Below are 15,403 nucleotides of genomic sequence, written 5' to 3'. Positions count from 1 at the left end.
TGTTGCGCCCACAGTTTGGAGAAACAGACAAGAGCACCGACACCGGAGCAAAGCAATGTACTGCTTTGGACGGGGCTGGCATTAAAACGTCATTTAGCCACCTAAAATAAATCAATATCCCTTTAATTGTACGCTATATTTAGAATGTTTTCACTGTTTTACCTTATCCCTTTCTGACGGGGAACTGAACTGAAAGTGAAACTTATCTATGCTCTCTTCAAAGCAGCCAGACTCCGTTGACAAAAGCAGTATAGATACGTTTCATTTTTTATTCAGTTCCCCGTCGGAAAATATTCTTAATATAACGTACACTTAAACTGATATAGTTTTTTTGTAGGTGGGCCTTTCTTTTAGGTGGCTAAAATACATTTTGCTGCCGGCCCCGTCCACAGCAGTACATTGCTTTGCTCCGGTGTCGGTGCTTTTGTCTGTTTCTCCAAACCGGAGGTGTACCGACATCTCCGTCATCGACTGGAGCTAATACACCTACTATGGATAAGTACCTCATACAACCTCACCTCAAAACTCCCGAGCTCTCCCTTTAATGTATGACTAAAACAGCGAATGAGTCACTGGATCGTATCCCTTCTTTGAGAGGCGTAGTACTGCACATGAACACATATTGCACATCAGTGCTTCACTGGAACTGTTTTTTTTTTTGTTTTTTTTTCTTGTTGAGAAAATGTTTTGGTTTATTTTTTTATACTAGTTTTAGGTATGTGTTGTAACTCAAGGTTGCACCATAGAAAACCAAATCCAAGTCAAGAGATGGTACAGTAGCGTTTTTTATGCGCCGGTTTTGCCGTCACTGTTGTTTATGCTGTTATTGTCTCTTGGTTGATGTTTACCATAGATGGTTACAAATACACGGGAGCTGAATTGTTCCACTAATGAATCATTCAGACAAAAATGTCAGTTCACATATTAGCCTCTCCCTCAAGTGTCTACCCAAATCTTAAATGTTTTAAGTTATTGCTAATAGGGTCAAAACTTTGTGTGTGTGTGTGTGTGTGTCTGTGTCTGAGCTCACCCACATCTACAGGAACAATAAAGCCATTTATTAGCGTTTCGATGAGCGTGCCCGTCTTCTCAACTGAAGCAAAACGGGACCGTCTTTCCATCCGCTGCTCTGATAGAAAATCCCAGCTTGCTCTTTTACAAGAAAATTAACATTGGGGAGGTACAGTGGTACTTTAATGGGCTAAGAAGTCTTCAATAAAGTATTTAGAAGGTTTTTCCGAATGCTAACTGGACAGGTTCACTGGGGCATGAAAGAAAGAGCGCAAAGCGGGGGCAGCGAGCTCTTCAGCCCGTACAGAGCGCCATTATCCACCATCGTTAATTTAATAGACATTCCTTAGTCAGCCCTGGGTCTGAAGATAGCAGACCCCAACATTTGTTTGTCATTTCCCAAAACGTTTTTAATAAACAGTTAAAATCTTAAATGGCTTCTTGTACTCTTAATGTTCCCTGGCTGCGGTTGCGTTCGTTTTGTTTTTGTATCTTTTTTTTTTCCAGCTTTATATGCGCTTTCATATATAATTTAATGATTCCTGGAACTCATTTGCTCACCCATCTTTGAGTTTAGTAATAAGTTATAATGAAGATGGTTATAATGAAGACGGCAACTTCTTTATGCCCCAGATTTCGAAGGACATTTGATTGAAACGGTTTTGTCTCGCAAATGCATATCACTGTGCAAAAATACTAGAGTTTAAAAAGTTTACCACGACAGGAGAAGTGTGTACTTAATGTACGTTTTATGGTAAACTACACATGAGCCAGTTTCAAGCAGCAGCTGGAGAGTAAAGTTTTTATTGTTATGTTTTCCTAAACTGCTACAGGTAGTAAGATTTACCGTGAAGACGTCAAAGTTAATTTCTCATATGTGTGTTACAGCGTGGAGAAGCAGGGCTGTGTGGCTTTAAACCTCAGCAAAATCGAGGACATGCAGACTAGACTGCGAAGCAACCTGGAGGCCATCGGAATGCTAAATCAACAAGTAAGAGCGCACGCACACACACACACACACACACACACACACACACACACACACCAGGTCCTGACAGTCCTTTTACCCGACAGATACAAACACACACCCACACGCCAGCCCACCTGCTGTTGAGCTCACACAGAAGAGGAAGCTTTCATGCGTCCAACTTCAAACGCACACGCGCACTTACACACAAGGCGCACACAGACATCCATTTCCTCTTCCTGCGATAAAAGTGAAAAGACGGCAGCAGAGGTGGGGGGGGGGGGGGGGGGAGGTGTGAGCGCAGTGTGGGGAAGGGGGGGGGGGGACACAAATCGTATCGGGAAAAAGCAGTGACGTTTCTTTCCACTGGTAAATGATTTCCCTTTCATGAAACTGAGAGAGGGATGTATATCAATACAGCCGCGCTGATCTCTCCATGACAGCGTAGGGAAATGGCCCGCTGTGATAAAACAATGTGGGGGGAAAAAACACAGAGGAATATTCTGAGGAAAAGCTGACATTTTTTGTTGAACTTCACAAGAGTCAACAAATCACCAAAGGAGAGACAAATCAAAAGTACTCCTCAACCCCCTCAGTTCTCCAAAAACTCCAAGGCCTGGGGAACGGCTCACCCCACTTTTGTTAGTCTATGGAATGGCCCGCTGATTGACGGGATACGACAAAAGCTGGTACTTGTTGAAGTTTTAATGTAGTGTTGTTTCAGTTTCAAAAAAAGCAGATGGCATTAGCTGCATGCATGAGGCAGAGGAAGAGGCCGACAGAGAGGAAGAGAGAGAGAGGTGTTGTTTAGCAGGTCAGGTGTGTAATAGCACCTCTTAATCTCCAGTGTGAATCATTACACACATCGATCCAATGCGGACATCCGGCTCACACACACACACGAACATACAAGCACAGCTGGGAAGGAGAGTATATAGACAGTTCATTTACACGAGGCTATCTCCACACATACAGATATCAGTAAAGAAGCTGGATGGCATGTCTCAGTATATCTATGTAGAAGGCGTAAATCAGGTCTGTCTCTTCTTTCAGATCAGTCTCATTTACTCACAGTCACAAACCGGTTTAGTGCCGTTGCTTTCCTCACTCGCCCACAGGCGCATATTAACACCAGCTATATACAACACGCGCACGCATGATTTACATCCGACTGTCAAGCGAATTTCACGCAAACTCTTGAATTGTCACACAAAATTAGATCCGAGTTAAGTGATTTTTCCATCAACTGGGATGAAGATGAACATCAGAGGGGGAAAAAAAGATTCTCTCAGGACTTGATTAGCATAAAGCGAGCTGGTACAGTATTGTGCTTTAGTGTCAGCTGATGTCCAGGTTGTTTCATGCTTTCACGCGAAAATGAAAAAGAGATGCAGGAGTAGGGATGCACCGATCCGACTTTTTCAGTCCCGATACCGAGAGCGATACCTGGGCTTTGGGTATCATCCGATACACAGCACCGATCTGATACCAGGGTTTAATTAATAAGCTGTATTTCTCACTGTGTGGGAGTGACTGTGATCATTCTTTTATGTGTAAGGCGACATCAGGCTTGACTTAAACATTTTATTTTATTTATTTTTTTAACCTCTATTTAACCTTTTTCGAGGGAAACCTGGCCAAGATAGCACGCCATTACAGTATTACAAAAATGATCAAATAAAGCATGTCAAAAACAGATACGGCCAAATAATTGACGTGGGCAATATTGCTTTCCTAACTTTTTTAAAACAAAATGTAACAAATAAATACAGATTTAAATTTACAGAATTGTTAGTTATTATTGAAATAATAAATCGTACACCAGCAACATGGTAAAAAGAAATCTTAAAAATTAGCAGGAATTACAATTCAAGTGTAAACCTTTTTAATGCAGCAAGAAATTGGTCAAAACTTAAACAGAAATTAAGTATATAATGTATATAGTATATAAACATAGAATTGTATTGAATAGATCAGCCCCATTGTCACCGATACCCGATCCAGCTATTTGAGTCAGTATCGGCCCGATATCCGATATTCCAGTACACTACAAGCAGCTGCAGGGAGCGATGGACCGACAGATGTTGCACAGTTTTTCAAAAAACTTCTTTTGTGCTGTTTTTTTCAGTGGGCAGATCATCACAGCCAAAACTCCCAATTAAAAAAGAACCACATTTTAAACACGTTTTTGCCAACGAGTAGAAACATACTCAAAGTTTGCTGCCTCTATTCAGCTTTTCTAGCTCAGTAATTTTCATAATTTAGTATTAAAACACTTGAATGGAAGCCCAGCTATACAAATGAAGAAGTGCAAACATGCACCAGCAATAAAACACCCCCCTCCGTGTCTTTCTGTCCATCTCTTTCTTTCTTTCTTTCTTTCTCCCCCATCCTTTTCATCCAAACATATGCCCAACAGTTCACCCGCAATATGTGAAGGTTGAGGAGACAAGCTGTGATTTTTAATTTCACCCCCCTCCCTTGCAATTAGGAAAGCATCCAGAGCAACCAAAGACGAGGAGAATTAAACAGGTCCCCTTGAATATACGGTTAATTATAAATGTCAACCTCACTGTTTTTCATCTGGAAATCCTATTGCTTTTGGCGTAACATAAAATGAACACGTTGTGGGATGTTTGCCGGTTGGAGATAGTAAATACTCTTTAAGCGTCTTAGGATAGTTTGACACATCGACATGTCGTTGGCTCTTCGAGGGTTAAGCCTAAGACCTTGCTATTTCTAGTCATGAGATGTAATACATTTGCTCAGATTTATTGAGCGTGTGTGTGTGTGCACGGTGTCTGGAAAGGGTAATGTTAGCAGAACCATCCGGAAATGTGTCTGTCTCATCTCCGTTTGTGTTTTTCTCTCCCTCCCCCTAACACACACACACACACATATGCACACGTACACACACACATGGCCAGACATGTCCATGTGACATCATTCTTGAACCGCTGTGTTCACACAGACGTACACACACACTAAAAAACAGATGTGGATGAGTGCAACTGTCATTATCCGACGCGTCTCTTTGTCTCTCCATCCTTTAATTTCTTATTTTACTCTTCCTCACAGCTAAAAATACATTATTTCAAATCTTTTATTCTCTTTTATGTGCCTTATTACATTTTTTTAGACTGGCACATTTTGCATATAATTACCACGCTGTACAACAAATGGCATTTTTTTTGGGCATTTAAAGCCACTTTTTAACTCACACTCCTCCCTACCTTTACCCAAATGTCCCTGTCAAAAAAAATAAAACACCCTCAATTTAGCTAGTCTGTAATTGTGTTTCGGGGAGCCCAATCATGTTCTGACGACGCGCGATTTGTTTTGTGTCACGGATGATTTTGTGTCAAATCGACCTCTAATGATCGCTCAAATTGGTTGTTTTCATGTAGAAATTTACACCGTCGCGTGACCTCCTAACCATTTCAAACTGTGAAGACAATACTCTCCTGAAAAGCCCCCCCACCCCTCGCAATTTTCCACTCGCATTTCTGTTTCAACAGGCATGAAAGTAGCTGTGAAAGATGAATTAGGCACATAATGGGATGTCAGCTACTTCATCAACTTGATAGCTGTTGACTTCTGATGGTTGATATTTATTGCCGGCTTCAAATTAAGTTTTGTAATTTGGGTTGATTTAACTAAACGAGTGTGATGTTTAAACTTCCTTGAAAGTTCACCAAGAAATTGTCTGTTCCGCGGTCACACATGAAGGTTTTCTTTCAAAACTATTATTTGTCTGTACATCTGTGCATATGTCTGTACATCTGTGCATATGTCTCTCTCAATGTCTCTTTCTTTCTCTCTCCAGTTAAACTCCCTCAGCAGGGAGAATAAGCGGTTGCGTAGGCAGCTGGAGGAGGAGAGGTCCATGCGTAGACGAGTGGAGCTACTGCTCCCTCCTCCTCCTCCCACCTCCCAGCGGTGCTCCTCCGTCCACCTCCCCCTCTCCCTCAGTGCCCGCCCAGCTCCTCCCTACATCTCCCTCCCTCATCCCCTGAGTCTGGACGCAGCGATAGGGGACACTGATGGGATTCTAACCCGCACCCAGCTGAGCCGAGCTCGGCCAGGGAGACCAGGTGAGTCCGAGGCTTCCGGTGAAGCGTTCTGGATCAGGCCGGATCTGGAAGACGCTCGGTCTGGGAGGACAAGCAGGGATCTGAACAAATGAAACCCCCTGAAGACTTTGACCTGTCATGACTTTTTGACCCCAAGCTCCTCACCGGGGAGTGCGCTCAGTATGAGGTTAATGTCCTGCAGGTCAAAGTCAAGTCCCAGGGTGCTTATCGCCTGAGGGGGGCTCCAGAACCGGCGAACGATGGAATTCCCTCAAATCGTCAAAAATCAACTCAAAAATATCTCCACTCCACTCATGGAGAGATTTAATCCAACCCATTTTTTATAGATTCTGACACTTAACATAAAAAAACTGCATTGCATCCTCAAACTGCTGCTGAGCAGTGGCAGCTTGTAACATTATAGCAATTACTTCTTCAAATAATGATCTTGTTTTGCATCAAAACTGTAGCACTAAGCACTAACATATATTTTGTCTGCACTTATTCTGACAGTTCTGATGAACTTTAATCACTTTAACTCACCCTAAATGGGCAAATGAACTAAACAGAACAACTGCAAAGTGTTGACGAATGTGTCTCACACCGGCGAAGAGTCGTTCTTCGGGATAAACGAGGGAGGGCACATCATCAGTATCCGCAGGCGTACCTCACATGTCGATGTGGACGGCTGTAACACAGTCTCTGATTACGCTGCAGCTGTGCGCCATGTGTCCTGCATCTACTGCGGTGGATGTGGCCGCGTGTCTTTATGTGCAGAGTACATTATGTGTCTGCGTGCTTCTGTCTCTCTGCAAGTGCCTGTGGGTGAGCGTGCGCTCGCGTGTGATTGAGTATATTAGATGTTTATTATCGCAATGTTTTTTTTTATATTTTTGTTTTATACTTTAAAAACTATTTATTGATTTCTCTGTGTGTTCGAGGCCCCCGTGTTGTAAAGACGGGAGAATAAAAACAGATACATTTGTAAGCGGTCATACATTTCTCAATATGCCAACAATATCTTATTTCTAACAGTTGGATGCGTATAAAAACATTTCAGAGTGAAATATTGTACTTTCTTTCCTCCACTACATTTATAAGACAGTTTTAGTTACTTCACAGATTAAGATTTTACAAACATAACATGTGATCTATATAGTTTTAGAAATTATTTAGAAAATAAATAATGCAATTATTATAAAATATGATACTGTGCTACAGATTCAACTATCCAACCGTACATAAAATAGTTAAAATGTGCTCAACCTCCACCACCTATCACAGTAAAATGCTGTTTACGTGTTAAACCATCAGTGTTAATAATCCAATAATATGATATATAATAATATAAACTCTCTGAAACAGACAATTCTGCCCAACAAATAATTTTACTTTGATGCTAATGCTTTTTTTCTTTTAATCAAGTAATATTTTAAATGCAGGACTTTTACTTGTAAGAGAGTATTTCTACACCGTGGTATTAGTACTTTTACTTAAAGCTGCAGTGGGAAGAATGGAGCAAAAATGAAAATAATAAAAAGTTATTTTTATAGAACGGTCACTATATCTTGACAGTAGTACATGAGACAGATAATCTGAAAAAATCATGTGCCTCTGTGTCCTCCTGTGTCCTCCGGTGCTCCTAATGGCATCTGCATGATTTCATAGGCCGGAGGAAAACAACCAATCAGAGCCAAGTTGGAGCTTTGCTGTCAATCACTCGCGAACTCCGATCAAACGGTCAAACTAGCATTACAATAACAGAATATTGATTCATGTCTGATCAGCGCTGCCTAGTTTAACCGTTTGACCGGAGTTCGCAAGTGATTGACAGCTGCCTCCGTTGAATTAACAGCCAATAGGAACGCTCTCTCTGAAATGACCTGTGATTGGCCAAAGTCTCCCGTCACAGGCTAGATTTTCTAAAGCCTGAAAACAGAGCCATGAATGAGGAGGTGCAGAAGTGTAGTTTTCTCTCAGAACACTTGCATTACAATATGCTGAAAGGTTATTATAGAATTTCTGCCCAAAGATGCCAAAAAAAATTGTGCCTACTGCAGCTTTAACTAAAAGATCTGAGTACTTCTTCCACCACTGACGCTCCACACTCTCACCATATTGACTTGCTGTCTTTCTACGAGCATCTACAGGTGACTCTTTTAGCTCTTTTTATATGTTTATAGTGGTTAAACAAGAGCACATTCACACGAGCAGCGACGAGGAAAAGAGGCATGCAAATATCTGAACTCAAACAGAAGGAGCACTGTTATTCTGTGATAATGAGAATTCTAGGGAAAGCAGGTCTCAGACCACAATTGGCTTCCTCATCTTGCCATTCTCTCTTGTTGTCTCCCCCCCCCACCTGTCCTCCACGCTCCCCCACCTGTCTTCCAAACCCCTTTTTTTTATCCTCCATTGGTTCTGTACACACATAGCTGTTGTATAGCCGGTCAGGATGCCGTACATTTTAATGATTGCGAGTAGAGCTGCATGTCCTTGTTAGCTTGGTTTTCCTCATTTGCCATGTCACACTCAAAAATACCCCTCTTTTATGTGCAAACACACATGCACCCACTCGCACGCATTTATATTCTTTCACAAACACACACACACTTTGCGCAAACGGCACAGTCATTAAAAATGAAACCACAGGCTTTTTTTGAAAACTCCCAGGACTGAGGGAAAAGTCAGCGGCGCAGCGGTGAAAAGAGTCCCCCTGGAAACAATGAGGAGAATGATCATTTGTTGTTCTTGAAAACCCGGTGAGGTTTCACAGAGGTTAAGCTTCCCTTTGATGTGTTTTTAACTCGTTTCAGCTCTGCGGAGGGATTAGTCAGCCTCTCGTACACACAAACGCAAACGCACGCACACACACGAGCACATACAGGCTCTTAATTTCCACACCACGAGCTCTTCTCTCACAAAAGGCGGAAAGCACAGAACAGGCTCCTTCCTAACCTAATTTCATCAAATGAGAGTGGGTGGTACTTCACCGCTGTATGTGTGGTCCCTTGGAAATCTGTGGTAAACCAGCAAAATATTGCAAGTCAGTACTTTTCTTTTTATCCCAAATTAGCGTCGGGCTGTTTGTGAACAGTGTGGGCCCTCAACCACGAAAGAGACGGGGAAAGAGAGACAGAGTAGCTGTTGATCATCACGGCGCTCATTACAGTGTTTACGAGGCATTATTTGATCCCTATTTCAAGATACAAATGATTGGGGTGCTTGTGCTTGTGATGTGTGTTTGTTATCAGCTCCACTCTGGGCTTCCCTGTAGGTCTCTGTGTGGTTGCCCATGCTAATAATAATCACAGAAAAAGCTTGCATTCACAGCCCATGTCGTCAGCAGCCCTGCAACAAATAGTGTTTGCAAATGATTCCTAAACAACTCGGAGTACCAGATGGGTGGAGACAGACCGTAGGAGCCAGTTTATGTTTATTTGTTGAATCTCATCTCCATAATTTGCTCACTATTAGCTGTAAGACTCATTAAAGTTATTAAAATGAAGCAAAATAGGTTTCATTCTTAATCTAATTAAAGATTTTTTCTTGATTTTAGCAAAAGTTAAATAGTGATAACTGCATTGTCTCTGTGTAGGCACTGGACTACCTTACTGTTATAATATGTACATACATTTATTTATACCTCCGCGCTCGGCAATAGCTGTGGCCGGAGGCATTATGTTTTCAGGTTGTCCATCCGTACGTACTGTATGTCTGTCCGGTCCATTCTTGTGAACGCGATATTTCAGGAACGCCTAATTTGGCACAAAAATCCACTTATACTCAAGGATGGACAATTAGATTTTGGTGGTCAAAGGTCAAGGTCACTGTGACCTCACGTCTGTTCCATTGTCATGATATCTCAGGAACGGCTTGAGTGAATTTCTTCAAATTTGTCACAAACGTCCACTTGGAATTAAGGATGAACTGATTAGAGTTTGGTGGTCAAAGGTCACTGTGACTTCATAAAACACGTTTTTAGCCATAACTCAAGAATTCATATCCTAATTATGACAATTTTCACACAAATGTGAAATAGGATAAATTGATGGAGTGATGACATTTTGGACAGACATGGATGTAAACTGCAACTTGACTAGTTGGCGGAGGAATACAACCACGAGGCGGTCATGTGTCAACTATGCCATGCATACTATTGTTGCATTGTGTGAATATAAAATGCATAATTTGATGTGCACCTGGGAATAATTCCAGGGAAAGAGGGTCCTTGCCACAAAGACTTTCACTTCAGGAATTTGCTAAATATTTTATTTAAATTGTCATATCATGACAACCTATATGTCTGGAACAGCCCTTTTGTCATGTGAAAAAGCTGGGACCATCCCAGTATTCTGCCACTGTTACAGTGACTTTTAGTGGGAGAGGCGGTTCTGTCACACCACGAACAGAAAATGACAGAACAGCAACAGAGGGTGAGAAAGAAAGAAACGTGACAGGAGTGCTGGCAACATGTCTCCTCTAAAAGTTAGGTCACTCAGGAAAAAAGACAATGAAGGGAAAAGGAGACAGTTATTCGCAATGTTTCAATTTTAAAAAAGTGGGTTTTTGTTATGTGGTTACTTTTTATAGACTATACGGCGACACTATAGCAAAATGCTGACATTTTGTTGGTGCAGGTGAATTCAGGCTGTAGGCAGAGATTTATTTTCACACTGACAAAATGTCCCAGCAGAAGCCCTCATTTCTCCACCACCAACCCACACGCACACTTATCACACAATCATCTACGTTTTGTATTTAATTTGGTCACATATCAAAGAGTGAATCAGTGCCAAATCACATTTTTCATCTGTAAACATATTGATATAGCCTCAACAGCCTGCAGCATTAATCATATGCTTAATTTCAATATTTTCTAAATGAACTCCTCCACTGAAAGGATAGGAAAACAACATTTGCGCTGCTCTCCATGGACAGAAACTTCTAACCATTTTGTAGTTTTGGCTCCACCTCAGTCATTCATTAACCAGCAGCTTCAAATGTTGCGCAGACTAGTACTGTCTTCAAGTCATGATTCCATTTTTGTGCATAATATCCATCCATCATATCATATAAAGATACAAACAGGCAGTGTTTATTAAAGGGATAGTTCAGGTGTTTTGAAGTGGGGTGAGGTATTTATCCATAGTCGGTGTATTACCTACAGTAGATGATGGGCGGCACGTCCCCAGTTTGGAGAAACAGAAAAGGAGTACCGGCACGGGTGCAAAACAATGTACTGCTGTGGACGGAGCCGGCAGCAAAAAGGCCGCTACCTAAAAGAAAGGCCCACCTAAATACGTCAATATTAGTTTAGATGTACACTATATTTAGTATATTTTCACCACTTTATCTTGCCATCATAGCCCTTTCCGACGTAGAACTGAACCGAAAGTGAAACTTACCTATGCTCTCTTCAGAGCCATCAGACTCCATTTACAAAAACTGTATGGATAAGTTTCACTTTCAGTTCAGTTCCCCCTCAGAAAATATTCTAAATATAGCGTACACTTAAACTGATATTGATTTAGGTCAGCCTTTCTTTTATGTGGCTAAAATATATTTTGCTGCTGTCCCCGTCCACAGCAGGACATTGCTTTGCTCCTGTGGTATTCCTGTCTGTTTCTCCAAGCTGGAGACTGACTATGGATAAGTCACTCATACAACCCCACTTCCGAACACCCAAACTATCCCTTTAAGCTCTGACAAAAGATGCAGCACTAAAACGAAAAAAATATATCCTAATGAATAAAAACTCGCATTTGCAAGATATGTATTCAACAGCTATAGTAATGGCATTGGAAATAAAACCCAACTAAGTATACAAATGTATAGTTCATTAACTCTGTTTAAACAACCGTAGTTTAGGAGTGTTGTATAATGATTTCATTTGCAGCATGTGTGGCCCTTTTGAGAATTGAACCCTTTGCATTTGCCAAAATTGTCCTTATGTATATTCTATTAAACAACACAAGACCACAAACATAAACCCCCCAACCAGCTGTAAACTCAAATATCCCAGAGGAGGACTATAAGTGGCCGTAACCAATACTACTTATTTGACTCCTCTTGCTCATTGCTGAGTTGTAAGAAAAACAAAATATAAGTGAAGAGATATTTTCTCAATGGTAGAAGCACAGCTCTTTTACAGTAGGTATTAGTCAGCCTTGAGAGTTACTGTGGAGTGTCAGTGCTTTTGTTGTATAATGGGATGTGGGTACACCAAGTACTGGAGTCCAAGCACAACTCTGATTGGCTGCAAAATGAGAACAAAATGCTTCTGCGTTGGGTTTTCTGGCTGTTTAGCTGACTGACTTATCGAGTTTGTCTTCTTTATTGGCAGGATAACAATTTTCCCTTTTTTTTTTATTAAGTTTCTCAATTAAATTACTTTTTATATAGTTGCTATATTTGGCAACCAACAGTGTGGATATGGTGTATCTTTTTTTGTAATTTTATTGGGCCCAGCTTTGTAGATCAGACAAATACGAGGCATGAAACAACACGGTGAAATGAAAAGAAGGGAAAAGTTTGGAAAAACTATTGAGCCGAGTAGAGGTGGGGGGGGAAGACAGGAGGGGATTTCATGAAAGGAAAGGGGGAGAAACAGTGCAATAAATTAGTCTGAAGCTGATAATGTGTGATCCTCTACTGATCCCTGAAGGAAGGTTAGATTGCAGGGTAGTACTCGGGAGCAGGGAGGGATTCAATGATGTCAATAAAGGAGCATGAACCCAGATTCTCCTGCTGACATTTAAAACAATAAAAAAAAGTTATGGGGGAGACTGTTCAGTTGGTCAACAAAGTTGTCATTTCACACTAAAAAGTTTATCAAAAGCTTGTTTGCACAGCAAACTTTCAGACAAATTCAAAGTACTGTGATAAACCAATAGATGTACATACAAATCTAGGTAAAAGCTAAATGAATCCGACACTGAATCCCTTTTAAATTGGTGATGGTGAGCAACATAACAGTATCACAATGGAGAACTAGCAACACCAAATCTGCAGTAAATGGGGAGCAATTTGATATTTGAATAGTAACCACATAAAATGCATGTAAAAGAGATAAGATATGAGACTGCTTCTCTGAATGCCATGTTAAACTTTGAGTTGTACAGCTTATTGACTATAGTGTAAGTACAACAGAAGCAACGATATGCCTTAAAAAGAAAAATCCCCAAAACATTATCTAATAATAGAAATCATTCTATTAGATGTTCCTGTGCAGTGGAAATTGAAAAAGTGTGTTTTTTTTCCTCTATTAAATCTCATTGCCTGGAGAAATGGTTCTTATAATCGTACATTTAGCTCATAAATGGACAGGATCATAAATGTATTGCCCATTGAAATAGCTTTGTAAAAAGTATAGAATTATGAACCACTAGCAGCTTAAAGTAAGTGTCAGCTGTCAGGATGAAGGTACTACCTTCTATCATAACTATTGTTACTATTTAAAGGGGACATACATTTGTGTATCTGGAGTGCCTACTCACAAACTGTGAAATAAAACAACCCAGGCAGTTTTTTGTGGGCTGCCTAGATCAGAAAACATGTGATTCAACAAGCCATTCAGATTTGGCATCCCTTCCTACGTCACATACCGGTTCATTAGAATATATCACCCACAGTTTGAGAACTACATTTTGAAAAGGTTCACCATATTTTTCTCGCAAGCCATTCAGAACAGTCTGGGCTTTTTCGGGAGGAGCTCTTAAAGAGACGGGCGCTAAAACGGAGCGTTTCAGACAAGAAGTTGAATACAAGTATATTCAGACAGACGGTATGAGAAAAATAATGTGTTTTTTGAACAGTAAAGCATGTAAACATGCTCAAGTAGAAACCCAAAATACAAGTATGAACCTGAAAATGAGGATGATATGTCCCCTTTAATGCTTTATGGAGTATGGTGGCAAATAGGGGACATATGACAGTTTCCATCTCTTAAAGGGCAGGTCTATCAGCTGTTGTGAATGTAATCTGGTGACTTTTACAAAATGTAGTTCCCCGTTGGCAGTTCCCCATCGGAAAGGGCTGGATTCAGGGCTGAAACGGCGAGGTAAAGGAGCTGTGGCTCGTACAGAAACACGTATTGTGGTCACCTGAAAAAAAATCAATATAAGTTTAAGTGTACGCCATATTTAGAATATTATCCTCATTAGACAGCCCTTTCTGACGGGGAATTGAAGCCGCTATATCGCTGTCTTTAAAGCCACTACACCAGACTCACATGGCATCCACAAAAGTGCATCGCATAGCTTAAATACTATAGTATCTTGAAACTAAAACATACAGACTTTGACCAAAATTTGAATGTTCTGATTTGAATATGTAAGGAACACCACTGGGAAGCTACAGAATGATATAAAAACCTAAAAAATAATAATAATGATAATAATGGACCCGCCCTTTAATGGGTAAATTGACCATCGGTCCAATTTCTCAAAAAAAGTTGATACGTTTCCTCAAGGAGCAAAGGAAGAGGTAAGAGGAAATGGGGGGGAAATGGTACAGTTTAAGACAGTATAGGAAACCTAGAGGGAAAAAGAGATTACGAGACAATTTGAGTTAGAGGAAAAGAGTTGAGCACTATAGGGAAAGAGGAAAGGAAGTTGTGAAGTATTGAAAGAAGGATGCATGGGGGAAGAGGCTGAAAGAACGTTGCTGGGGATTTAGGGAGTAAGTTTGAGAATGAAGGGAGGGGAAAAAACGCAGAGTGAGCGATGGATGCAGAGGGAGGCCGACAAAGGAATGAAGGGAAGGAGGTGCGGTGTGTGATTTAGAGAGTGGAGAGGTTAAGATGAGGAAAAAGGAAGAGAGAGAAAAGAGGAGGAAGAGAGTAATGGGACATTTAGGGAAAGGTGGTGAGACGGAAAGAAAAGTGAAAGGTGAGAGAAGTGGCGGAGAATGAGAGATGGAGGAGTGAGGGAGACACTGGAGATTAAGCGAGGGGAAAGATGGGAAAAGAGCAGAGTGAGAGAAAGAAAGAATGAGAGAGTAGTGGGAGATTTAGGGTATATATGGAAGAGAGAGTGCCGAAGAAGAGCATATTGTCCTTATCGGCCTGCTCCAGAAAGCCTGCTCCCTAATGGGGCCGGTGTGAAGGGGAAATGAGGACTAGGCCTGATGCTACCTGATTAGCCATCGACTCAAACACACATCAAAGGCGGTGGAGGGAAAAGGAGGAAGGAGTGCAAGGTGTGTGTGTGTGGTTGTGGGCTGAAGGTGAGTCACCATCACCTCATTCAGCAGGACCACGAATGAGAATCACTCTCACTGTCCGCGCACACACACATACACGGCCATTTTCTTCAACCTTGAAAGGGAAAGCTGCTCTGAATAAGGAGAT

The 15,403-nt window shown here is 41.1% G+C and overlaps 1 protein-coding gene across 1 annotated transcript in view; it reads left to right on the top strand.

Annotated features, from left to right (window-relative positions):
* LOC141759347 (uncharacterized) overlaps positions 1-7,600 on the top strand; it is a 110,764-nt gene extending 103,164 nt beyond the window's left edge. Inside the window, exons 27-28 of the mRNA XM_074621341.1 lie at positions 1,900-2,002; positions 5,805-7,600. Coding sequence (XP_074477442.1) covers positions 1,900-2,002; positions 5,805-6,164 — 463 coding nt within the window. The 3' untranslated portion in view covers positions 6,165-7,600. The remainder of the gene's footprint in view (positions 1-1,899; positions 2,003-5,804) is intronic.
* The last annotated feature ends 7,803 nt before the right edge of the window (positions 7,601-15,403 follow it).

The sequence above is a fragment of the Sebastes fasciatus genome, chromosome 21 (genome assembly GCF_043250625.1).
Source record: "Sebastes fasciatus isolate fSebFas1 chromosome 21, fSebFas1.pri, whole genome shotgun sequence".
In the NCBI taxonomy this organism is placed as follows: domain Eukaryota; kingdom Metazoa; phylum Chordata; class Actinopteri; order Perciformes; family Sebastidae; genus Sebastes; species Sebastes fasciatus.
The sequence above is the reverse complement of the archived record's forward strand: the minus strand, read 5'-3'. Positions and strand labels throughout refer to the sequence as shown.